The sequence below is a fragment of the Lissotriton vulgaris genome, chromosome 5 (genome assembly GCF_964263255.1).
Source record: "Lissotriton vulgaris chromosome 5, aLisVul1.2, whole genome shotgun sequence".
Lineage (NCBI taxonomy): Eukaryota > Metazoa > Chordata > Amphibia > Caudata > Salamandridae > Lissotriton > Lissotriton vulgaris.
Genome location: NC_141693.1, coordinates 547,123,928 through 547,151,328, shown reverse-complemented (window position 1 = coordinate 547,151,328; position 27,401 = coordinate 547,123,928). Strand labels below are relative to the sequence as shown.

The following is a 27,401-nucleotide window of genomic DNA, read 5'->3' as shown; positions in this document are numbered from 1 at the left end:
CCTTGCAGGACATTTGCCAAGCGGCTACGTGGGCCTCGCTGCACACCTTTGCGAGGCACTACTGCCTGGACAGTCAAGTCCGGAGGGATGGCTTCTTTGGCCGTTCTGTCCTCCAGGACTTTCTGGTGTAGTTTGTATTGGTTCGCAGACCCACCACCGGGGTTGGTATTGCTGGGGTATGTATTCTAAGGTAAGGAATCTAACACTAACGTGTTTCTTTCAGATGAACAAGTTACTTACCTTCGGTAACGATATATCTGTAAGAAACATTAGTTAGTGTTAGATTCCTTACCGATCCCACCCATCCTCCCCGTTCTGCGAACTGATACCTAGGGTTAAGGACATCCCTTTCAGGGCCCTAGTTTTACATGGCACCAGTGTTGGTTCTCTCATGGCTCTGCGTCTCCTGGCGCGGAAATGCTGTGTGCAAAGAACTGACGTCAGCGCGCGGAGGCGGCGTCTATATACTCCAGCGACGTCATCACGGCGCACGACGCCGACGACGGACGCGGAGCCGCAGGGGACGCCTGCAGACGACGCCTACCGACGCGCAGGGGTACTGCTACGCAAAAGTTTCCGGATCCAGACTGACGCCTGGGGATATTCTAAGGTAAGGAATCTAACACTAACTAATGTTTCTTACAGATATATCGTTACCGAAGGTAAGTAACTTGTTCACTGCGCACCAACCCTACATTCATGCCTAAGGTGATTTCGCAGTTCCACATGAACCAAACCATAGAACTGCCAATTTTCTTTCCTAATCCAGAAAATGTCGCAGAGAGATCCCTACACACATTAGATGTCAAGAGAGCTCTTATGTACTATATAGACAGAACAAAGGATTTCAGGAAAACAAAACAGCTTTTTGTTGCCTTTTCTCCACAGCACAAAGGCAATCCCATTTCCAAAGCAGGGATAGCCAGGTGGATCTTTAAGTGTATACAGGTTTGCTATGCTAAGGCTAAACACACACTAACCATTCCTCCAAGAGCACACTCCACACGTAAGTTAAGAGCGTCCATGGCTTTCCTGGGGAATATTCCTTTAGAAGAGATATGTAAGGCAGCCACATGGTCCAACCCACATACATTTACAAAACACAACTGCGTAGATGTACATTCAAAGCAGCAGGCAGCTGTAGGACAGGCTGTTCTCAAAACTCTTTTTCAGACTGCTGCGGCTGGCACGGGCAGCCGCCGCTAACAGGAGGGACTGCTATGTAATCTATGCACAGATATGAATTCAGCAGCTCACATGCCTTGAACCGAATATGCTACCTACCAGTATGCATCTTCTCTTGGCATGTAGGGCTGCTGACATTCACCACCATGCTTGGCTGCAGTCCACCAGTTGTTCAAGCGATATTCAGTCATCCGCCATGCACACACAGTTCGATGAAACTTTCCTGTTTGGGCGCAAGCCGAACTCCGCTGTCGAGCAGTTCAAGGAGAGCCAGGCCATGGCACTCTCCCTGGGCTTGTCTGCCCCACCTCGCCAGCAGTATCAGACCTACTGCTCCTTTCACTGCATTAGCAGAGGTGCCCCCTACCGTTAAACAATCAAACCTCCACAAAGCACTCAACAGTTTCAGGACCATGGTGACCACTGCTCCTGCGGTTACGGTCAACGGGTGACCCGGTCCATTGCCTCACCTGCCAACCCCCTTTTCAATGCCGTTAATGGAGCACAGCCCTCTTGTAGGAAGCAGGATCTGACCATTCTCGCCGAGTTAGGAGGCCATAACATGCTACAAGTGTGTCCTGCAAATTGTTCGGAAGGGCTATGTGATGCACTTCCTTTCCACACTGCTGGCCAAGTCCTTGTCTGCCCACGACCCTAGAGACTGGATGGTGGGGTTGGTACTGCAGGACTCCTATTCCTATATACACATCCTGCAGGATTGTCATTTTCAGCGATATGTAATGGTACAGGAGCACTTTCAGCTTGCTGCACTCCCTTTTGGTTTTGCCAGTGCCCCTTAGGCGTTCACAAAAGTGATCACAGAGGTGTCACTCCATCTTCGGGGGTCAGGAGAGCAAGTCTTCCCCTTCCTAAATGACTGGCAGTAGAGAGGGCAGGTTCACCCCAGGCAGTCATCAATCACCTTCAGACTGTCCATCTTTGGGCTTCACGATCAACATGCCGAAGTCACACCTGACACTTTCTCAGGATCTCCCCTTCATTAGAGCCGTTCCGGAAAAGGTTTCATTTCATGTTGCAAAAAAAGTCTTGTACATTCAGGCTATAATGCCGTTCTTTCAGCCTCAGTCTTGAGTTTCAGTGACGTCCACTTTGAGGTTGCTGAGACTGATGGTCAAACATGCCAGGTGGCATAGTCGGTGCTGCAGTGGGGTCTGAAGACTCAGTGGGCTCAACTTCAAGGAGACCTCACCGACCAAGTTGAGATTTCGGAGGGTATTGCAAAAGATATGCAGATGGTGGTACTGGACCACGATTTGGTCAGAGGCTGATCCCTCTTTCTTCCAAAACCAGAGCTGATATTGGTCACCAATTCATCGCTTCGGAGTTGGGGTGGCCGTCTGGGGGAGCTGGAGATCAGAGGTCTCTGGTTTCCGGTGAAGTGACTGCTGCATATCAACCTTCTTGAGCTGAGGACCACCCACATGGTGTTGTAGGCCTTCCTTCCATCCATCAAGAGGAGGCTGGTACAGATGCTCCTACATGACACCACCGCTATGTGGTACCTCAGCAAGCAGTATGACGTGAGGCCACAGACCCTGTGTCAGAAGGCCCCACACCTCTTGAAATGGCTGGCCCATCAAGGAATTTTCCTGTATGTGAACCACCTGGCAAGATCATTGAATGCCAGGGCGCACAACCTCAGCTGTTGGTGCCTAGCAGATCATGACTGTCATTTACACCCGGAGGTGATACAAGGTCTCTTTTGTGAATAGGGAGAACCTTGGCTCAGTCTGTTTCACTACTGAGAATGCCCAATATCTCTTGCTCGCTCAGACGCGTTCTGCCATGAGTGGAACTGGGGACTTGTATATGCTTTTCCACTGATACCACTGTTGCCTCGAGTTTTCAAGAAGATCATGACCAACCAAGCCCAAGTCATCCTAGTGGCCCTGGACTTGGCTCAGAGAGTTTAGTATCCAGAGCTCCTGGCTTTGAGCATTTGACCTTCAATAAGGCTGCCACTCCAGGACGATCTGCTGTTGCAACAGCAGGGCAGGGTTCTGCACTCAGGCTTTCCCAATTTCCACCTTCATGCTTGGAGATTCTGAACACCTTTGCCCTTCCGGAGATGGTTAATGTCATCTTGGCAGCCAGGAGTCCTTTAACAAATGCTGTATATGCCTGACGTTGTGGCAGATTTGTGGCTGAGTGCGGTACTCAGCAGCTAGACCCCTCGGGCAAAGTTAAGTGGCGTTTTGTTGTTTGTGTTGTCCTAAGCCCACAAATCATTGCTCTGGCACCAATTAAAGGGTACGGTTCAGCTCTCCCTGCCTTTTTGAAGTTGCCTTATTAGCACTCTCTTTAAGTCTCCTGTTCACTTTTTGAAAGGTTTACAACATTTGTTTTGTTCCTCTCCCTTTGTCAAGCTACAGTGCAACCTTAAATTGATCCTCTCCTTTGTAATGGACACTCCATTTGAGCCACTTAACAGCTGTTCCTTCTGGCCGCTCACCCTCAAGACAGTGTTCCTCGTCGCGGTAAGTTTGGCATGGTGGTATGAGTGAGCTTCAAGCTGTATCAACCAGCCATGCCAACTTTTTCCCAAACAAACTGATTTTACGGGCATGGGTCTCCTTCTTACTTAAAGTTGTGACCACATTCCACGTTGGTCAAAACATCGCCTTGCCACCTCACTCCCTAAGGAGAAGGAGAGACTTCATTGCTTGGAATCCACAAGAGCGCTGAGCTTTTCAACAGATCATGGTTAGTCACACCATGTGGGCGATAAGCACTTTGTTGGGTTCTCTGGAGCTAAAAAAGGCAAGGCTGTGCAGAAGTGATTCACCAACTGCTGCCTAAAGTACCGACACACAGAGGCACTGCTGTAAATTTTCTGGATCCAGTCTGATGCCTGGGTAATCTGCTAAACATTTGCTACAAAGCAGCTTCCTTAAGGCCTGCGTGCTCATTCCAACCAGGCCAAAGCTGCTACCACTGAGTCCCTGTCCTGGACATTTGTGCGGCTGTAACATGGGCATCCCTCCATAAGTTCTCGAAGCACAATTGTCTGGGCAGTACGGTTCGCCAAGAAAGACACTTTGCCTGCTGGGTCCTGCAGGTCCTTCTGGTTAGGGTTCATCCAAAGACCTGCCTCCTAATAAGTACTGCTTTCATATGTACTCAAAAGGTGAGGAATCTGTGGCTAGAAGTGTCTATCAGAAGGTACTTACTTTCGTTAATGCTCTTTTTATTAGACACTCAATCTAACTGAAGATTCCTCACTGATCCTCTCCAATCTGTGGTTGGCCAGTACCCATTAATAAGATTCCATTACTAGGGATGTGGACAGTCGCAAAAGCAACCGGCATCCGCACATGGGAGTTGTGCTTATGTAGACTCCACATCTCATTTACGTAGTGGAATTGTGTCCGTGTGGAGCCACATGGCACCACGTACTGACACACAGAGGTATTGCTGTAAAGTTTCCAGATCCAGTCTGTCGCCTGGGGAATATTTAAACCAGGCTTCTGCAACGAATAGCTTGTGAGCTACTGGTAGCTCTCCTACTACCTGCGAGTAGCTCTCCTGTGTGCAGTACAGCCTACTGAATTAGAAGCTTTTATTTTGTTGAATTTTTATATGTATACCAACATTGAAAAGTCTGCATTTGATATGAAAATGTGTGTATTTTCAGAAAACATGATTTCCAAAACCTATTTATATCTGATATTTGAATGATAAATCATGCAGCCTTGAGAGACTTTTTGCTAATAAGAATACTGTGGTGCCAGGGGGCATTGCATCTTTGGCTGTTATGTGTTGCCCTTGTATAGGCATTCCAAATTGACTAATCCTTTTTTACATTACTGCTGGCAATCCTGCACTGGGGAGATCACGGCTGGTAAATTCGCATAGGGTGGACACTAATGTGATCTTGTCTGATGTGTAAAACACTAATAGTATTAATAGCTCTGGATGATTTTCATTGAACATAAGTAGCTCGTTACTGAAAAGGTTGGCAACCCCTGATTAAGACGGTGAGGATTCTGTGGATAGATAGTGCCTACCAGATAGAGAGTTCTCAGTGGATAATAATATTCTTTAGCGTAACTCACAATAAAGATTTCGACCTTCTGCGTTCCATTTGCACATCTGTTCACATGCAGCAGCCTTAAAAACCTTTGAAGTCCCCCCTTCTGCTCCAAAGCACCAATCTGACCTGCTGCAAATGCTCTAACTCCCTACCCATGCCAATGTCCCAACGCCTTGCTAATCAGCTTCACTTCCTGCTCTGCATTAACTCACCTGCTTCCCAGAATAGGTCTAAACTACCCTCTTTCAAAGAGGTTCACAGAAAAAACACAATGTTATCGCATTATGTTGGGCCCAAGTTGCGTACAGAGGTATCTCACAAAACCTGAGGTCCCCTTTGCAGGGACTACCTACATACCTAAGAAACAAATAGATAGACCACCTGTTCTGTATCCTAAGATAAGGCCCACAAGATGTATAACTCCAAATGCACATTTGTTTGGTTGAGACTTGCGAGACACCGCCTTCCCTCCTTTTGTTTGAAACCCCTTCCATTTGGACTATCTACATCACTCAAATGCGCCAAAACCTCACAAACACCTACAGACTTAAGATACACAAAGAAAGAGGCCTATGGTAGTGCTTCGGGACCAAAATCATCAACAGCTACGAGGCTGTGAAACTTAACATAGCATGACAAACACTCTTCTTTCAACTTGAGCGTAAAGTGACTGAGCCAATTTAGAATTTAATTTCATTGTAAATCGCCTTAATATTCTCATTTGGTACTTTTCCTTTTATTTCTGTACATTTAACCCCTTACTTGCTAATAGCTGGAGTTTCAGAAGAAGATATCTTTTCAGATTTAAACCAATGATTCCTTACCCCCCTTCACAGGCTAAGTTAGTGATCCATGTTTTGCTCTCAGAATGATGCACCTTATAAGCCCCTCCCCTGACCCGGCATTCGTGGTTTCTCTCTTGTAATATTTCATAATCATCCAGTTTTTGGTCATCTCGTCCCAGACTTCCAGCACACAGGTAAGAAAATTAGGAACAGTCAATCCCAAATTGCTAAAAGACCGATAAGAACCTGGACATATTAGAAGCAAACGTGAAATCTCAAGGACCCGATGAGCCTGGTGAGTGGTTCAACAGAGATATTTAACAGATGCTGGAAATGATGATCGATGAGGCATGTAATGAGGTGAGATGGTAAGTCTTGGGGGGGTTAGCGACATTGTAAGCTCTGTCCGACAGGAATGACTTAAATTAGTCAAGGACTGATTTCTCTATACCTATTCAATAGGATGGTGTCATCAATAGTGTCAAAAGCCCTGTGCACTGACAATGCTTGTTGCACCAGCCACATTAAAAAAAATGCTCAAAACATGTTTCAAAAATGTCAAAACAAGGCTATAAGGATATGTTTGAATTTGTAAAATATGACCGTGCTCTGAAGGTCGTGCATTGACTCCTGATAGTCAGGCTCAAGTTTAAGATTCTTGACATCTTGTTCAAGGCGTACTGGAACATAGACCGTGAGCTTGTGTGAATGCTGACACCCTGTTGCACTGCAGCTAAGACTCTTCAATCAGTGATGCTTAAGATGAAAAAAACACGGTCACTGGGAATATGGGGTCCCAAACTCTTGAGCTCTCTTGACTGGGTCATGAGGACAGACTGAATCTACCTACAAATCAGGAGGCTTCATAAAATATAAATACGTTGTTCAAATGAAGTTAACCCTCCTACAGCTGTTAAAGTATATTTTTGGGTGTTTTTCCATTGCTTCAGACAGATCTTTGACTTTTATCGACGAGTTAGCCTTTTAGCACTACTTTTTACCCAATTTGTTGTGGCCTTAAAGGGACACTTGGCACGAAGGTGACCACCTCACTCCAGGACTTCAAGGACACTGTCTCTGGGCCTCAACTTTTCACCTGCAAATAATTGTTTTCAGTGTTTTTAGTTCAATAAAAGCAAAACAAGACCACAGCACCCATAAAGCATTAGGTTATCACATGAATATCCGGACTAGCTGGAAACCGTGTTCTTAGTGACCTATAAGAAGTTGGTCACCCTACTTGCCACTTTTTAGGAGTGACTAACAAACACAATCTCATATCAAATAAATGTGATTGTATAGCCTGTGCTGTCTAGACCAGATCCGTCTGCCCCACCCCCAAGCTCTTGGTTTTGGTTTATCCCCATACTTCATGTATGCAGTGTGGTAGAGGTGAATACTCGGAGCATTACTTCCTTATTTTGCTGTTCCTCACGACAGTTACTGCAGTAAGATTGTAATTTTATAAAAGTGCTGCAGTTTGCTATTTCTTGGTGTTAAAACTTACTTGCATTATCTACCAGCTCAGTGTTGCTTTATCAACCTCGTAAAGACAAAAGACTTGTTGAACCCCCACTACTTCAAACTAGGTTATTCATAATTTCAGTCCAGCCAAGTGACACGCTTCACGAGTGACACGAACACTTTCCCCGCATCACCACTACATTGAAATGCATTGTCACGAATTTACAGCTCCTCTCTGATGCTCGGAATTGCTTGAGGCTTTCATATAGCAAAGGTGCGATTCCCATAGTCAACGGTGACCCTGCAGCTTATGAGTACACTCACAGAGCCCCCCAGGTAAAGGAGAGGTTGTCATGGATATACTGACAACTTGTCATGACACATTTGGTGGTGGCTGAGATTTTGACACAGCTTTTCCCTCCTCACTTTATATCTGGAAGTCCTAAACATTTCAGACTCCTTTGGCCTTTGTGCACATATGGGAACGTGTGCTCTGACCCTGGACTGGCTGCTACAGTCCTAGAATCCTTTGTCCAACTCATCCTCCAACAGTCACAAAGTCTAATACTTTGAGAGGAGACTTCGCATTTACACTGTGTAAGTGGCCTAGATGTTTATCATAGATGGAGTAAAATAATATTCCATTACATAAAACGCAATGTTTTTGTGCAGCGTATATCATGAACTCACATATTTTAAAGCGCTCGAATATGTAATCGTGGAGAAAAAGGAGGAACTGCGATTTTTTTTTTTTTGCTTAGGACCACAATTTGGTGAATTGGGGAAGCTGTGATTTCACATTGTACCATTTAGCCACTAAACAGGGCTTTCCCAGAGCTTCATAATGATCAAAAAAGGGTAATTGACGTAGTTTGTCTGTTTTAATAGATTTTATTGTTTACTTTGCTTGTGTTAACATATCACTGACGTGTCATACATTTGGTAATCATACACACACGAAGCCATGGAAATGACACATGAGCAGCCTGAAAACCTGTCAGCTATTCGCAATGTTCAGAAGGCATTTTAACCCACTCTGTTGTCTCAGCAGTTTGAGGCAGGGCAGGGCAGCTTACTCTGTCGTGTTGACCAGTGCTTCCCAACTGCGGCTTTCTCATGGGCGCGCCGGTAGAACTGGAGTCTGTAGCTAGAGGCTAGACTGCGAGAAATGAATCTTTCCAGGAACATGCAATGAATAACCGCTGGAGAAGCTGGGTGCCTGTGGCAGGGAGGCCTTTCTTTTGGGAACCTGATCGCCACTCTTTTGGGCTCTGTGCTGGCGCCAGCTCCATGGCTTAAGACCTGGGCATGCTCGGGTTTCCTGGGAGAGCCCTGGCTTTCTAGATTGCAGCTTCCCGGTGAGAGATAAAGGCCTCCCTTTGTCCTCCCGCAAACAATCGTCATTTGTCCGAGGATGTCATGAACCGAGCAGGCTCCTCCTATTGTAGTCTGTGACCGTGTTGGAGGAAGGGGGAGGGGGCGCGACCGACCCCCATTTTTCGCGGAGCAGAATTTTTTTTTTCCACATTAGATATTTGAGTGCAATAGAGGAGAAGCACGCAGATCGGAAAGTCGGGGTAAAGGGTAATTACAGGTGTCACACAGGGAGACAGCAGGAACTTGCAAGAGTGTGGTAAGGGGACAAGGAGTCTATTACGTAGTGTATGAAAAAGCCATGAGGTGGATTTGATAATACCAATTTCTGGTTCAGAACAGAGCTCCCGGTACCGGCTCTCTTTCTTTCACACATTTAGTGGATATATTTACCCTGCCTCTCGCGTGCGCGCAGAGTCTGGCCTGCAATTATTATATGACAGACACACGGTACTAACCAAACACCGAGACACGTGTTGGGGGTAAACCGTCTCGCGTTGCTATTGGAGTTTTAGACCTTCTTCCACAAGAGGACAGTGGAGGGGAGGATACACAATATATCACTTCTTCCCACTCAATCCTTTCCCCCTCTTATTTTGTTTCCCCAGCAAGTGCCCCACTTTGTTTTCCATCCTCTCCGGCTGTGCAACACGTCTACCTCTCCCCACCCCCCATCAGTTCTTGCCTTAACCTCACCCGTGTCCGCATCTCCCTCCTTGCAATCAAAAACCTAAGCAAATGATAGCCAGCACCTTTTATTTGTGGAAATAAAGAGGCGCCACAGCTTGATTTACCAAGCAAGAAATTCACGCGTGATGGGATACCCTGGATTCAACAAATTCTCATTAAAAAAAAATTACAAACGAGCTTTGGCAAAGCCAGTATGTCTTGTCGCCTTGGTCAGTTGGTGCAGTGGTTTATTTTTTATAAAATGTATATTGCATGTGCCACAGAAATAAAAAGAAAACACATCTCCACCTAAACATGGTGTTCATATGTATGCATAAAAATGTTAGAACAAAATCACATTGCATTTTAAAGGAACACTGTTATTCTTTTTCTTAGCTAGTAGATTCACTTACAACAGGCATTGAATGACTATATTTGCGCTTTTTAAAAATATGTATAAACTATTTTGACAACATGAGGCTGGCAAGACAACTAAAGCCATCTTAACGCCAGATCTAACAACTTATTAGGCCAGCCACCAGCAGACTAAAATTGCCTTCACTTTATAAAAATACGTCTAAAGCAAAGGTTTCAGATGCTTTGGATGTCTTGAAGAAACCCCTCGGGAATAAATTAGGTTTATCCCCACACTTCACTATTGTTTGAGGAATTGAACCCTTTCTTATGTCACATTGATATTTATATATATATATATATATATATATATATATATATATATATATATATATATATATTTCTTACAAACTTTTGTATAGTTATGCATTTTACCATTTGGGTACTTCACAAGCACTTGTAGCTAGCAAATCTAGCAAAGGTAGTGCACACTAGCGTAACTAAACTTTACACCCCCCCATCCAAACTACATGGAGGGATCCCCCTCAAGGCATCCAAGCGTATCTCTGAAAAGTTATTTAATCCGAAGTCATTATCTGAGCCAGTGGTCTGTGCCGAAGCCCCCAGGTACGATATTAACTGCCCAATCAGTGGCGAACACTTTCTGCAAGATTGCGCCAGAGGATATCTGCCCCAATCACTGTGCCAGAAATGTAAAGGTGTCTCGTCCTCTCTCAGGCTCCACACTACAGCTACCTACAAAAAGATAGCAGGGCTTGGGACTGTTAACAAGATTTTTCTTCCCTCTGACCCCAGCCTGGTTCCTTTGTTGTGTGTTGACCATGTGCTTCCTATGGATTTCTGCCGTGTTTCAATCTCTTTTCTCCTGTTTCTGAAATGCCCCTTAACACTTCATCACCCCTTGTAATTGCCCCTCGCTGGGCACCTTTAATCTTCCCATTTTCTTCCGTACCCCATTCAACCCACTCATAGTCTGACATTTCTGGTTCTGGTTCAGTTTGCTTTATTCGACTTTGGTTTCAAATCTTAAAAGCGTACAGTTAAAAACAGTCATAAACCAAAACATACAGTAGCATAAAGTATGTACAAGCTAAAAAACTTGGGCCCAGCCTGTGGGAATAATTTCATCATTGTTTAAGTGCATTTTATAGGCTTAGCATTCACAGGTCTACCATTACACCAGGTTGTTATTTACTACAAACAAATTAATAGAACTTCCTATGCTTGTAGATGTTGTACATTGGTTCGAAACGAGTAAAAGCGGGGAAACTACTACCATTCAATAAACAGGCCTTTCTACCCATCAAATGATTGTGCCCTATTTTTGGTCTTGGAAAAGGGGGGGTGTGACGCACTGGGATAAAAGTCATGTAAATCCCAGGTGCATATAGGACCGTCTCCTTCTCGGGCCTGCCGGGTTTGCAGATATGGGACAATATTTCTGTTCCTAAATTTAACTAGCACTAGGTCACCCGGAATGTCTTTTGCGAGAGAACCTAGCCAGCCCACCCTTCTGACACTCACTATACTTCCATTAAGGTCGGTTGGCAGAGGTCTATTTTTTGTTAACCAAAACGTAACCTTATTTAGTAGATCTTCTTGTCTTTCGACTTTTCCATTAGAGTGCTGGTACTCCCGAAAGGACATACACAAATGGAGCAGCCTCCGGTGGTAGTTGTATATGAGGTGCTTTATTGAGCTCTGCTCTAGGAGCAGTATACAGTGCTAATATGGGTTTAGATGGGATCCTTGGAGCCTTTGGGGCTGGTGTATTACGGGCTAGTGGTTGAATTTGGGCATTAATGCTTTGTGTAGATGGCGTAGGTACTTCGGAGGCAGCAGGTGGCTGGGAATGGTTAGATGTTTAAAAAGTTTTTTGTAGGTGGCAAGTTGGCCTTGATCATTTCTTCTAAGCCCGTTAGCCTTTCCCCTAGAGTCTTTAATTTTTCCACCAACGGCGATGTAATAGATTTAATCAATAGTTCAATCTGGGTCAATAAAGCCAGCTGGGAGGGAGGGGCTAGATGGTCTAATTTTTCTGCAGCCTCTGCGGTTAAGGGGGAATTAGTGGGCGCCAGTGAGGGGCTTATGGACAGTTTTTGTAACTTTGGGTGATTCCCTTATTGTTTATCCTCATCGTGCTACCTTTAAAACTGATGTGACCTGGGGGAGTGATATACTTTGAGTATTAACTTTTTGAGGTAATAGGGGCGGTTCCAGTGGGCAGTCATTAGGGGGTAATGTACAGATGCTATTAACAGGACAGGGTCGGGAACCTTGTTGTTCGTATCTCGAATCCACTGAAACATACCTGGTTTTACATAGAATATTTAATTCCTCTTCCAATGAAAGGCTTTGCGCCATACCGGCTGTTAGTGAAGGGGAATCTAGGCTGAGTGTGTTATCTACAGACTGGCGAGAATTGTTTTCATCTGTTTCACTAGAAATGGGCAGTATTATCCCATTTGGGTGGTGGACTTGTGTCCCATGGCGTGAACCCCTCTGAGGGGTGGCTTTTCTGTTATCCCCCTTGCGAGTCGTAAAGTGGCTTGGTTATGAATGAATTGTAAACAGGTAATACCAAGCAGTGACAGAATCGGGATTGTTAAAGGTACGAGAATTAAAGTCTGTTAGTACAGTCAAATTTTGGGTGCACCAAAAAGTATAGAGTCCAAGTCTCATTACCTCCTCATGTGGAAAAGCCAAGGGGGGTGGTCCGTCCCGTCCTCCTCTGGCTTCTGAGGGCCACAGAGGGCCCGCCCTTTGCCTGGGCTTAGCCCGGCGCAGACCCATGAGCGATCCCGCGACGCGGGGTCTGTGCAGGGACTTATGCGCCTCCTGGCGCGTGATTTGCGGTCGGCGGCGTCTTCCGCCGCTAGGTAGACTAGGGGGTGTAGTTCCTGGCCTCCCTCCACACAACGGCCGCTCGAGGTTGAAGGTGCGGCGGCGGGAGGGAGACAGGCGGGACACGGAAAGGTCAGGAGTTGCTGGTCCACAAGGTAACCCCCACTGCAATTTCTGTTATTCATCATAATGCATTTTCTCTCTTCAGGCCACAATCTACCATATTTCTCAAACTTTTTCCAGAAAAATCGTGGTTAACGTGCTCCACTGCTGGTACCCTCTGCACCGAGGTCAAGGAATTGGTGCAAGTTCTTGCTTTTGTTATCTTGCTGAGGAGGTTTGATGTGTCATTGAGTGTGGGAGGGCCTCTCACGGCTCTAAGGTGCTGTGACTTTGAGGAATTTCATTTTGGCACTTCAAAATCCACACCCTTCGTTATTTATTCCTAAAGGCAGTTGAGTGCACCATTGTTCTGCACAGGAGTAACTGCCCCATTCACATTTCTTTTGCATCCCTCCATACTTCCCCATGGCTCCTCAATCTGCTTCCCACGTCTTTCTTAGCCTGTTTGATGCCAGGCCGGGGAGAAGTAGCCTAATAGTTCTTCCAATGAACTTAGTATAGTTTGTATCAAAGTTCAGATTGGATGGTAAAGCACACAAACACACGGGGCTTCTGGGTGATTTTGCTCTCGCGCAGCCTCATTCATACATTATAGCACACCCACGTCTCGGGCTGTCAAGTTATTCGTGAATACTAACATGGTGAGGATCTTCCCCGAAGCTCGTTTTCAATGAACTGTATCAGCCCTTTGGCACGTTGTGTTATCCTGTTTGTCTGCTCCTTTATTTCCTGACATGGAGATCACGTATGTGCTTTTCTGAGGCAGTTTCCTGCACATATCGTCAGTGACGCAACCCAATATAATTGATGTGCCAAAGTACACCAACACAGTTCAGACGGAAAAACTTGGATGAGGAAAGAACGAACACACGCTAAATCGCAGCGTTTTATTTGAATACTTCTTCCCCGAGCTCAAAAATACGCGCTATTTACATTGCACATGCACCACAAGGCAAATGGTCCCTTGCTGTTGAAACCCAAATAGATGGCCTTATTGCTTTGCATCACTTATTTAATGAATGAACGTTGCATGTCGCCCTTGAGCTGGGCCCACTTGCAGTTTTTGCTGTCTGTAGTGTCTTTCTGGACACGTCATGCAACAGCCCCTCCCTAGGGGGCCGTACTTGCATCCTCTCCACACCCATCCCCAGTTATTAATATTACTGGTGCTACACAGAATTGGCGAAAAACTGTGGCAAAAGCCAATAGACAGAAAATCTGAGACCAGTTGGCTTTGCCAGAGCTTAATTGAGTGTTCTTCATCAGCACAAAAATGTTAAGTTATTGATAGTAGATTAAGGAGCGCAAAATATCCAAGTATAAGTATAATGCAATTAAAGAAAAAACGAATGGAATAGCGTTTAAAAATAAAACTATATGTGCCCAAACAGTTACTATAAGTGTGTCCTTTTTCACTCCTTTGATACTTACTTTGCTCGTTACGTTTCACACTTAAACCACACCACTTATTTCTGGTCTGTATACTTTATCTATAAGAACCAGGCTTCCGAGATCACTATGAAGTAGTTTTAATAATCATTGATATAATAAAATAGTCATCAATACGCTTTCAACGATTTACATTATTTAATGTTTCATGCGTTTAATTGCTCTTGAAATAGCAACTCAGTTTGTCCTCAGATTAGGACTAGAGGCCTAGAGGCCACTGTTTATCCCGAATTGTATTAATATGAACAGGTATTCCCCACACAACAGATTATTTCCAGTGTTGTTTTTCTACTTCTTGGGTTACCAAAGGTTCTATCAATAGTTTAAAACAGGACCCATGCTCAGTGAATTCTGTATTTAACCGTTTTTCTTGTTTGCCCAATATATGGTAATCAACAAAGGTTGACTATTATGTTATATATATATATATATATAATATATATGACCTCTTTTAAATTATACAGCGTTTTCAGATACATTAATAAAGCTCTGCTGCTGCATTGTTGTTAAATCTACATACACAAACATTTCCGCAGTGAAAACGTGCTCAACGTTGTGGCATTACCCAGCTCTCAGTGATATTAGTACCCGAGTTTGGGTACTTGGGAGGCCTACATCAGCCAGTGCATGTGTGACATCCTTTTGCAGTCATACTCGGGCAACATGCTAACAATGCTAAAACAGCCACACACCAAAGTTTATTGGAAAGTCTTTGGATGTTTTGTCACTTGGTCTCTTCTTGACACTATCTTATTCCGATTTGTAGAGATTTAATGATTGACCAATGTGTATGGATTCGTGTTCATGCGTGATGTCTGTTGGATTTGGGCCGTGCTGTTGTTTTGAAGAATATTTTGTTCCCTGGCTTTTTAATCAAACTTTTTAAAGTACATTTTGTTATTTTTCTTTCAGCTATCTGGAGTCGTCCTTCTCGCAGTTGGACTTTGGGCTTGGAGTGAAAAGGTAGGGATGTGTATTGTGTGTGTCTTATCACTATTTATGTGTTTTCGCATTCTCTAAAAGAAACCATACTGTAAATTTCATTTTCAATGAATGATCCCTTTAGAGAAAAATGAGAACAAAGTCACATTTACACCTGACTAGTCATTAGCTTTCCTTCTCTTTCCGCTGTTTGTCCCTTCTCTTCAGTATGGACCCATTGCTTGTGCCCTTTCCCTGCTCTCTTTTTTTAACCCACTTTTTTCATTTTAGTTAAGCCCAGTACGATGTGTTTTCCAGCTGCCGTCATCTTTCTCCCCTTTGTTTCTTTCCCCCAGTTGCTGTTCTTGCTTTCTTCAGGACATCCATCCTCTGTTGCCATTATTGGTCCCCAAAGCCCTTGGATTGTCTGTTTGCTTCCCCTTGCCTGTCTACCTCCATTGTCTGTGTTTCACCATCACTGCCTGCCCACCATCCATTGTCCATGTGCTTCCCTGTCTGCCCTCTGTTTCTTTGCTTTTCCATAACCCATCCTCAATTGTCTGTGTGCTTTCCCATTGTTGCCTCTCAGTTGGCCTTCTCTCCTGCATCCTTCTTTCCAGTCCTACATCCGTCCGTGTTGTCTCATCCATCGCCCATTTCCCATTCGAACCCACTTTCTGGTTTGTTTGTTTTTTTAATTTAAAAAAAGCGCATTAGCGCTATATCAACAGTAAATTTGGAGTACATTTTTATGTACCAATCCATATCGGATTGGTAAATAACAAGGAGAAAAAAGGCTCTCCTCAGTTTATAAGCCTGCCTATCCATGTTGGCACGTGCCTACAAAATGACACAACTGCATCATAGCACTTAAAAAAAAAAATATTATTTTCTACCATGCTGCACTGCCGCGCTATGGTACATCTTGGTTAAAAATCATTGCCAAAGTCATTAGGTCTCATAAATGAGACTTATTGGCTTTGGCAGTGCTTGTTTATTAATGTTGGCAATATCCATAGTCACATTCATTGTTTACCAATTAAGGAAGGCAAAATGGGGACATATTGGCGAATACTCATATAAGTAGTGATGAAATGCTCGTGTTCTGTTACAACGTGGTCTGTTGAGGAAGTATGTTCAAAATGAGGAGGCATAGGTACTCAGGGTCATCTTTTGTACTTGTACAGTGTTGTACTTTGTGGGAATAGAGTTATTTGATACAGCAGCTGAGTAGGCTCAATGCATACGTGATCCCGGCCTCCTTAGGACCTGCCCCAATGCCTGCTTTCCCATCTTCCTCTTCAGCCCCATCACTTTGCTCCGCAGGATTGCACTTACTATTATTTTTCCTCAGGCCTTGACATGCACCCTTCTATATCATCCTTAAATGGACGTCAAGGTTGATTTTTCTATTTAGTATAACAGTGTCTCGTGCATGTTGGTTTCCTCCTGCTCCCTATTTAGCAGTCTCTCTCAGAGTTCAATTGATGCAGTCCTTGAAGAATGCCTTTTCCTCTAGGTGATATCCCCGGACACTGCCTTTGGTTTTTGAGCCTGAATCCTGCTATTATGAATTGTAGATATTGTATCACTGTTGAATAAGAGCTTCTCACTTGCATTGCACCGTTGTGTGCTTCTACCCTTTTCGGTTTATGGGATTTATCATGAGGAAGCAATATGTATTTCACTTGAGCAATCTTGATTGCCTACAGTGGCATCACACTACAATTGCTGTAGCTGTCATTCAGACCTTGTTCCTAGGTCAGCATCTCCAGAATGTCGGGCCGAAGAAAAGAAGCTTGTCTTCCTCCAAAGAATGAGTAATTTCCCCCTTTCAAACCTTCTTTGCAAGCAGATCATGTGCTTAAGCTCCTTTCTGTGGGCAAGGAAAAAGTGTGAAGTTTGTACCTTTCTAGGCTTGCAGTCCAGTTTGTATTCTATTTTTATTTATATAGTACTTTTCTACACACTTTACCAGGCCTCTTGCACTTTCTGGCTTGTTGAGTAAGTATGTACCCCATATGCAACATTTATTTAGTGCTTTGTAGCCCAGGGAAGTCTTTGAAGTGGTCCAACATTCTTCAAGTTTCTGGACACCCTGTAAGTGCTTGGTTGAAAGGGCGTTACTTGCTTTTAGTCCTATATTGAAAACAATTGTGTGCCATATGTGGTGTTTGTTGGCAAGGGTTAGTGTAATTCGGGGCACACTGTTTTTGTGTAGTGATTGTTGAGTGAAGGTTGCTTTTGATAAGGTTTGTATATTTCCTAGGTTGAACCAGTAATGGTGCTGCTCATAGTTTTAGGAAATAAGTGGCAAAACCGTTCACCAAGTGCATCCTTTTCTGTTGTTGGCAGGAACCTTTTATGATGTTGTGGTGAAGTAGTAGGTTTTTGATCCATGAAATCTGCAGTATCACGAACAGGCTTCTCTTTCCGTGTTGCTCGCCTTTAGAGAGAATTTGGTCCACAAGACTGGTTGATCAGGAGCATTTATATAGCGTGCTAGTGCCCTCTAAGCCATTAGTCTTAAAGAATAAAAGTCTTCAGGGCATTTTTAAGACCATAAAGGAAGACAGACATAGCACAACAAGGGTACCTAACAGAGATTGAGCTATCCCTTAGGAATTACAGTGTGAAATCATGGGTAATGTAGGAAAGTGCCCCTTTTTCACATGGTTGCCCCCACTTTTTGGTGGTACCTGATATGATTTCGAAAGAAAGTTTACTGTGTCCCTTCTAACCCGGCTAAAGAGCCAGAGCTCCTTCCTAAAACTGTACAATTGTTCCCCCAGTTGGCAAATCTTTAGCACCCTCTGCAAGTCCCTAGTAAATGGTAACCTGGTACCTAGGGCCTGAGGTACTAAAGAGGATCCCTAAGGGCTGCAGCATGAATTGTGCCACCCTAAAGGACCCCTCACCAATCACATCCACAACTGCCATTGCAGGCTCGCGTCTTGGTGCACACCAAAGTGAATACATGATATGTCATACATCCTTGTGTCCATGTCCCCTACAACTACATATGATATTTGGAAGCCAACCCTACAGCAGACCTGGCAGCCCTAAGGCAGGTTGCTTAATATTATGTCAGGGCATATCTCCCTGAGCAGATATGCCACTGTGCTGGTCAGTCTTATTGCTGCCAGTGCAAGTGACTGGGGAAGCCATCTAAAACCATGTACTGGACACAGATGAAGACAATTTCCCCAGCTACATGATGGCTTCCCTGAAAATAGGGATTTGAAACCAAGAGCTCGTATTGATAAACCCACACTGATACCAGTGTTGTATTTAGCAAAACAAGCACTCACAGGGCATCTAAGAGGTGCCCTCTGAAAACCTACCAATCTCTGGTGTGCTTGCTGACTGGATTCTACCAGCCTGCCACTCGAGATGGTTCTCATCCTAGGGTGAGAGCCTTTTGCTCTCATGAGATCAGGACCAAAGCCTGTCTTGGATAAGAGTGTGTGTGAGAACAACAGGAGAAGACCCATAAACCTCGTTGGGATGGGTGTATCATGTGAGTAAAGACAGTTCCCAACAGGTATTATGCGAAGACAGTTTTGGAAGTGTATGCAACATGCATTACAAAGAAAGGAAAACCAAGGAGTCAAATGCTTTTCAGAAAGGGTAATCTTATTTTCAAAAGCGACAGGAAAAAGCTTTCAAGGGTCAATACAGTTAAAGCAGCACTGTACAGAGTGGATCTTGTGACAACCCGGTGACACTTGGTGCAAGTGCTATATACAATCAGTGACAAGTGGGTGTGCAAGTGTTAAAAACAACAGCAAAGGCGACGCATTAGTCAGGGTATAAACATCAAATAATGGCCCCAATAGAGACAAGTAACAATCACTTGAAACACAATTATTTATATGGGAGCACAAGACGTGAAATGCGTCGTAAAATTCAAGCTGTCTAGTCGATGGCGTTTCGATCCCCTTTAGTCGGGATCGTCATCAGGACGGGGTTGTCGATGGGAACAGTGCTGTGGACAGAAAGGGTAGTTTAAGCGCTGGGTCTGGGATTGGCGTACGGACAAGGGAGGGGGAGGTGCACAGGTGTTTGATCCGGTTTATATTACAGACTAAGAAGTGTCATGATGTGGGGGGGGTGAGGGCCGGAATGGGCCGGGGGTTAGTGACATAGGGAGTGGCTAGGGTACTACAGGATATGGGGTAGAAGCCGCTATAGCTCAGTCAGCCTTGATGGTCATTAAGTTGGTGAATAGGGTCGCCGCATATGGAAAGTAGGAAACTCACACTTAAGCTCAAGCAGGAAGGCGTAGTTGAAATCCTGTTTTTAGAGACTCGATGGTCCAAAGTTACTGGGGAGCAAGTGGTAGACAGAGTTTTAGAGGAAGGCTAAACATATTGGCTAAGACTAGAAACCACGGTAACTGTAATTACCTGAATGTTTCTTCCGTCTGGGCAGCGAGTAATACTGGCGAGGCCTGAGGGGGGGAGAGAGAGGACAAGTACTCAGAGTGAGCCCAGTTCGGTATCAAGAGACCGCCACAAGTGTCTCGATGTAAAGGAGCGCTCGACGCGCGGTGGAAAGTGTCTCTTACCTGACTTAATCAGGGCTGTGGGCCGTTACCGGGGCTCTGCTGTCAAGCGGGGTGCAGGCAATAAATGCGCTAGCTACCTACGGCCGTGTTATTCCTCCATATAAATCGGGAAGTAAACGGCTTGGGGGCGGAGTCACGTGACTCCCAGGGACGGAGAGGGGGAGTGTCCGGCAGAGATACCGGAGTGGTATTGGCTGATGGGAGGGCTGGGGATGGAGTCCGAACAACATTGAAGGAGGACTACAAGGTGTGTAAGGAGGTTGCCTTGGTAACACTCGAAAAAGTCGAATCAGCACTAATTCAGACCGAACGCGCATGACGCGGTGGGGGCGTGTTGTGTGGAATTCAGCAAAGCTCAGGTATTGAACGGAGACGGGCAGGTTGCGAACATAGTTACATTGTTAACATTGGAGTTGCCCCATGGATCATAGTGAGAGACATTTCAGATTGCGAATGTATACACTAGGCATTTTTGCATGATGCATTTAGGATAACGCGGGTCACCCAGATGTCAAGTCATTTGAATAAGGCTTACTCATGGCATAGAGATTATGGGGTGAAACAAATGATTCAACATATGAAGATACGAGTCTGGTATAAAACCGGGTGGTTAGATACATGGCGATTGTCTATATAGAGTGACAATTGACTAGGACCTCATCCGAGGTTAAATGATACTGACATTTACAGTGGACTTCAAGGCATTTTTCTATCATACAAAAAACATCGACATCACACTTCTTTGCATCAATCAAGAGGTAGTCAGAAGAGGAATAGATATATGCAGTTGAAGGGATGGACAGAGGGATTAGATGGAGATGGTGTTTGTCCACTCATCAAGGGTATTTAACCCCTGGTTTACAGAGTCCACTCGTGCAATCCATTTGCATTCTGCTCTGTTGAGTAGGGCTGCCATGTTGCCACCCCTGATAGGCAGTGTTGGTTTTTCAATGACCAGCCATCTTAGGTCAGTGTCCGTATGTGATTTTTCCAAGAAATGTGCGACTTGTGGAGCCGTAAGTACTTTGCAGTTAATTCTGCTTTTGTGCTGTATTATCCGTTGTTTGACCATTTGGGTGGTCTGGCCAATATAGATTAGTTCGCATGGACAGCGGATAGCATAGATGACGTTTTGGGTCTTACAGTTTGAGTGGTGGGAAAGTTGATGAGTCTGTCCATTATAAACAAATTCCTTGGTGTTGTAGGTTAGCTCGCAGACGCTGCATGATTGGCATTTGAAGTGTCCAATTACTGGGGTCATTCCCCATGCAGCAGTGATGGTATGTTTGTCCGTTGTGGCAGTTGGCCATGTGATGGCTCGAACAAGATGGTTGGCAATGTTATTGCCTCTTTGGTATGAGAAAAGCGGTGGTTCATGAAATTGTTCATCAAACCGTAGCACTGCCCAATTTTTCTTGATTATTTTTGCTACTCTGTTGCTGTCTGGGCTGAAAACAGAGACAAAAGGAATTCTGTTCATGGATTTTCTGTTTTGGTTCGGCACTAGTAAATCCTCGCGATGGTTATACCACGCGCGTTTCTTCGCTTGGTTAATCAGGCGTCGTGGGTATCCCCTGTTTATAAGTTTTATGGCCAGGATGTCTGCCTCTCTGAAGTAGTCCTTGCGCCATTTACAATTGCGCCGGATTCGGAGGAATTGGCCGAATGGAAGTCCATCTCGTAAGCCCCTTGGGTGGTTACTAGAGTAGTGCAGTAGGGTATTTCATTCTGTTGGTTTGCGGAAGAGCGATGTTCCAAGTTTGCCTTCTTCTGCATGTATAATGACATCCAGGAATCGTAGATCATTTGATTTGGTCTCACTTGTGAATTTAAGATGTTCTTGTGAGGAATTTAGCCAGGTCATGAAGGGTTGTAAAGAATTGGCTGTTCCATTCCAAATCAATAAAATGTCATCTATATATCGACGCCACAAATGGATTTGGGGTCGATACGGGTTGATGGAATTCAGAATCAATGATTTTTCCAGATTGTGGACATACAGGATGGCAAAGTTTGGGGCAAAGCAAACGCCCATAGATACTCCCTTGATTTGGAGGTAGTATATGTTTTTATACATGAAGTAGTTGTTTTGTAATGCCACTCTCAGAAGGTCCATGATGAAGTCAGTAGGGATTTTTGAAGGTTGGGGTCTAGAGATTAGTAGATTTTTGATTACCTCGAGCCCTTCATGATGGGGGATGTTGGTATAAAGGGACTCGATGTCCAGGCTGGCCATGGTTTGAATGTCCAGTTCGAAAGGTTGGTCTTCTATGGTATTGATCAAATCCATGGTGTCGCGTATGTAGGTATCGGTAATGGGTACAAATTCCTTAATGACTGCATCCAGATACTTCCCCAGGGGTTCCAAGATTGAACCACAACCTGATACGATGGGACGTCCAGGTGGGTTATTGGCGTCTTTATGGATCTTTGGGAGGACATATAGGACTGGGGTCCGGGGATGGGGGTTGTTCAAGAATTCGAATTCCTTCTTGGTGATGATATTATTGTATCTGGCTGTAGTGGTAATACAGAGAATCTTCTGTCTGATATCTGCCACAGGGTCTTTTGAAAGAACCCGATAGTGTTCGTGGTTGGTAAGTTGTCGCTCCACTTCTTTGTCATACTGTGCATTATTTAGAACGACAATTCCCCCACCCTTGTCTGCGGGCTTGATGACAATCTCCGAGTTATTTTGCAGGGTATTCAGGGCTTCTTTTTCTGTAAAGGGTAGATTGTACGGAATAAACTGTGGGGAATTTTTAAGATCCATTACTTCCTTGAGGACGAGCCGCTCAAATGTTAGAATTTCAGGTGCCATCTGGCTGGACGGCGGGTTGAAGGTAGATGGAAGCCTAAATGGAGAGATTTGGTTCGTTCCGGTGTCTGGTTTGTCAGCAAAGAAATATTTTAGTCGTATTCGTCTGAAAAATTTAAGAAGGTTCGATTGTAGTTCCAAGAAGTTGGTTCTGACTGTTGGCACAAATGAAAGACCACGTGAGAGAAGTCTGGTCTGATAGAACTTGGAACATGGAACATCGCTCTTCCGCAAGCCAACAGAACGAAATACCCTACTGCACTACTCTAGTAACCACCCAAGGGGCTTACGAGATGGACTTCCATTCGGCCAATTCCTCCGAATCCGGCGCAATTGTAAATGGCGCAAGGACTACTTCAGAGAGGCAGACATCCTGGCCATAAAACTTATAAACAGGGGATACCCACGACGCCTGATTAACCAAGCGAAGAAACGCGCGTGGTATAACCATCGCAAGGATTTACTAGTGCCGAACCAAAACAGAAAATCCATGAACAGAATTCCTTTTGTCTCTGTTTTCAGCCCAGACAGCAACAGAGTAGCAAAAATAATCAAGAAAAATTGGGCAGTGCTACGGTTTGATGAACAATTTCATGAACCACCGCTTTTCTCATACCAAAGAGGCAATAACATTGCCAACCATCTTGTTCGAGCCATCACATGGCCAACTGCCACAACGGACAAACATACCATCACTGCTGCATGGGGAATGACCCCAGTAATTGGACACTTCAAATGCCAATCATGCAGCGTCTGCGAGCTAACCTACAACACCAAGGAATTTGTTTATAATGGACAGACTCATCAACTTTCCCACCACTCAAACTGTAAGACCCAAAATGTCATCTATGCTATCCGCTGTCCATGCGAACTAATCTATATTGGCCAGACCACCCAAATGGTCAAACAACGGATAATACAGCACAAAAGCAGAATTAACTGCAAAGTACTTACGGCTCCACTGGTCGCACATTTCTTGGAAAAATCACATACGGACACTGACCTAAGATGGCTGGTCATTGAAAAACCAACACTGCCTATCAGGGGTGGCAACATGGCAGCCCTACTCAACTGAGCAGAATGCAAATGGATTGCACGAGTGGACTCTGTAAACCAGGGGTTAAATACCCTTGATGAGTGGACAAACACCATCTCCATCTAATCCCTCTGTCCATCCCTTCAACTGCATATATCTATTCCTCTTCTGACTACCTCTTGATTGATGCAAAGAAATGTGATGTCGATGTTTTTTGTATGATAGAAAAATGCCTTGAAGTCCACTGTAAATGTCAGTATCATTTAACCTCGGATGAGGTCCTAGTCAATTGTCACTCTATATAGACAATCGCCATGTATCTAACCACCCGGTTTTATACCAGACTCTTATCTTCATATGTTGAATCATTTGTTTCACCCCATAATCTCTATGCCATGAGTAAGCCTTATTCAAAAGACTTGACATCTGGGTGACCCGCGTTATCCTAAATGCATCATGCAAAAATGCCTAGTGTATACATTCGCAATCTGAAATGTCTCTCACTATGATCCATGGGGCAACTCCAATGTTAACAATGTAACTATGTTCGCAACCTGCCCGTCTCCGTTCAATACCTGAGCTTTGCTGAATTCCACACAACACGCCCCCACCGCGTCATGCGCGTTCGGTCTGAATTAGTGCTGATTCGACTTTTTCGAGTGTTACCAAGGCAACCTCCTTACCCACCTTGTAGTCCTCCTTCAATGTTGTTAGGACTCCATCCCCAGCCCTCCCATCAGCCAATACCACTCCGGTATCTCTGCCGGACACTCCCCCTCTCCGTCCCTGGGAGTCACGTGACTCCGCCCCCAAGCCGTTTACTTCCCGATTTATATGGAGGAATAACACGGCCGTAGGTAGCTAGCGCATTTATTGCCTGCACCCCGCTTGACAGCAGAGCCCCGGTAACGGCCCACAGCCCTGATTAAGTCAGGTAAGAGACACTTTCCACCGCGCGTCGAGCGCTCCTTTACATCGAGACACTTGTGGCGGTCTCTTGATACCGAACTGGGCTCACTCTGAGTACTTGTCCTCTCTCCCCCCCCTCAGGCCTCGCCAGTATTACTCGCTGCCCAGACGGAAGAAACATTCAGGTAATTACAGTTACCGTGGTTTCTAGTCTTAGCCAATATGTTTAGCCTTCCTCTAAAACTCTGTCTACCACTTGCTCCCCAGTAACTTTGGACCATCGAGTCTCTAAAAACAGGATTTCAACTACGCCTTCCTGCTTGAGCTTAAGTGTGAGTTTCCTACTTTCCATATGCGGCGACCCTATTCACCAACTTGATGACCATCAAGGCTGACTGAGCTATAGCGGCTTCTACCCCATATCCTGTAGTACCCTAGCCACTCCCTATGTCACTAACCCCCGGCCCATTCCGGCCCTCACCCCCCCCCCACATCATGACACTTCTTAGTCCGTAATATAAACCGGATCAAACACCTGTGCACCTCCCCCTCCCTTGTCCGTACGCCAATCCCAGACCCAGCGCTTAAACTACCCTTTCTGTCCACAGCACTGTTCCCATCGACAACCCCGTCCTGATGACGATCCCGACTAAAGGGGATCGAAACGCCGTCGACTAGACAGCTTGAATTTTACGACGCATTTCACGTCTTGTGCTCCCATATAAATAATTGTGTTTCAAGTGATTGTTACTTGTCTCTATTGGGGCCATTATTTGATGTTTATACCCTGACTAATGCGTCGCCTTTGCTGTTGTTTTTAACACTTGCACACCCACTTGTCACTGATTGTATATAGCACTTGCACCAAGTGTCACCGGGTTGTCACAAGATCCACTCTGTACAGTGCTGCTTTAACTGTATTGACCCTTGAAAGCTTTTTCCTGTCGCTTTTGAAAATAAGATTACCCTTTCTGAAAAGCATTTGACTCCTTGGTTTTCCTTTCTTTGTAATGCATGTTGCATACATTTCCAAAACTGTCTTCGCATAATACCTGTTGGGAACTGTCTTTACTCATTGGATAAGAGTGTAACACATCCTTCCACAGGATAACCTGCTGATTAGCCTCCCTGGGCTGGTGAGCTTCAAAGGAGCGTCCGCCCTTGGGATGCGAATCTGCCTCCCCTCACAGGGGAGGAAGCCGAGCCTCCTTGGCACCTGGACAGGCAGGAAAATTAGCTAGTCAGGTAGGCGTTCCACCCCAGGATAGTACCACCCCTAAGGTGGGCTAACTGTGAGGTAGACACAACTTTTGAAAAGTATTCATTTTTGTAATGGTATACTTAGGATTACTGGGACATGGTTATGCCCACTTCCCATAGGAAGTGGCCATATAGTGGGAGTAATGACCCAAAGGGTCAGTAGCCCATTGGCTACTACCCTACACTCCCCTAAAGCCCCTAAATTCAGTATTTAGGGGAGTCCCTGGCACCCGTAAGCAGAACCTAAGACAACGAAGAGCTGCAAATGCAGAAGATCGAAGAGAGCATCTGACTTGGCCACAACCCCACTGGCTTGTCTGAAACCCTCATCTAAAACCGCACCAAAGTTGACTCGTCCTGTAGCTGTGACTCCAGAAACTTAAGACTGCCTACTTTCTACAGAGACTCAAGAGTCTTGTGAACAGCGATACTCTTCAAGAACAAAATCCAAAGAAGCTACTGAGGCCTCTGGAACCACCAAAACCCAATACCTGAAGCCACCACGGCACCCGTCGCTTCCAGCCCGAGTTGGAGTGGGCCAACAGTGCCAGCAAGGTTCTTCAGCCCTCCAGAACCCACGTCCATTATGGTTTGACTGCTCCTGGACTCCCTGACGTCACCTGCAGCCTCTGCACGCAGGCCCCCTCGACTGCGACTGCTCCACTGAGAAATTAGTGGAAGCAAAGTCTTGTTTAAAACACAAAATATTAAGATGGAGAACTTCAGATTTATCATGATTCAGTTTATAACTACAAATTAAAGAGAAAGCATTCACCTCTGCAGTGGAAGCTGGGATACATTGCTCTGGCTTAGACAGATATAGCAGAATATCATCTACATAGACTTTCAATTCAACATGAAGCTTATGGTGTTGAAAGCCATATATGTTAGGGTTTTGTTTAATCTTAGCACAGAAGGGCTCTAGTGCGGGAATAAAGAGAAGTAGACAACTTTGGAGGACACCTCTCTGTAAAGTGAAGGCGTTAGAAATGGAACCTTTGGCAAAAATAGAAGCTTTGGGTGAGGTATATAATAAGGAAATGAAAGAAATAAACTTGGGCCCAAAGCCGAACCAGGATAAAGTGTGGAAAATAAATGACCAATCCATGTGGTCAAAAGCTTTTTCCGCATTAGAGAAATGGCTGCACGTGAGTGAGAGTATTTATTAGATTTGTGCAATATATTAAAGAAAGTTCTGGTATTATCAGAGATATTTCATCCCTTAATGAAGCCAGATTGTTCTTTACAAATAATGGATTGTAAAAGGGGTTCCAGGCGAAGAGCAGGACTTTTGGCAAATAGTTATAATCAGTTAACTAATTATATTGGTCTATAGTATTTACAAAGGTGAGGATCTCTCCCTTCTTTAGGGATTTGGCAGATACGAGCTTCCTGAAAGGTGGTACCACTGGAGGCGTTAGAGGAAATGAAGTGTGAGAATAAAGAAAGGAGGTGAGGAAGGAGGGAGTTGGAGGAATGGGAGTAGAACTCTACAAGGAATCCATCTGGACCAGGTGCTTTCCCTGTTTTGAGAAGTTTTAATGCATGGGAAATATCTTTTATAG

The 27,401-nt window shown here is 44.8% G+C and overlaps 1 protein-coding gene across 2 annotated transcripts in view; it reads left to right on the top strand.

The window, feature by feature from the left end:
• TSPAN14 (tetraspanin 14) overlaps positions 1–27,401 on the top strand; it is a 295,722-nt gene that overhangs the window by 178,377 nt on the left and 89,944 nt on the right. For both annotated transcript variants that reach the window (XR_015295897.1, XM_086921992.1), the window contains exon 3: positions 15,235–15,285. Coding sequence is in view for 1 of the 2 variants with exons in the window: in XM_086921992.1 (XP_086778118.1) it covers positions 15,235–15,285 (51 nt within the window). In the remaining variant the exon portion in view is untranslated. The remainder of the gene's footprint in view (positions 1–15,234; positions 15,286–27,401) is intronic.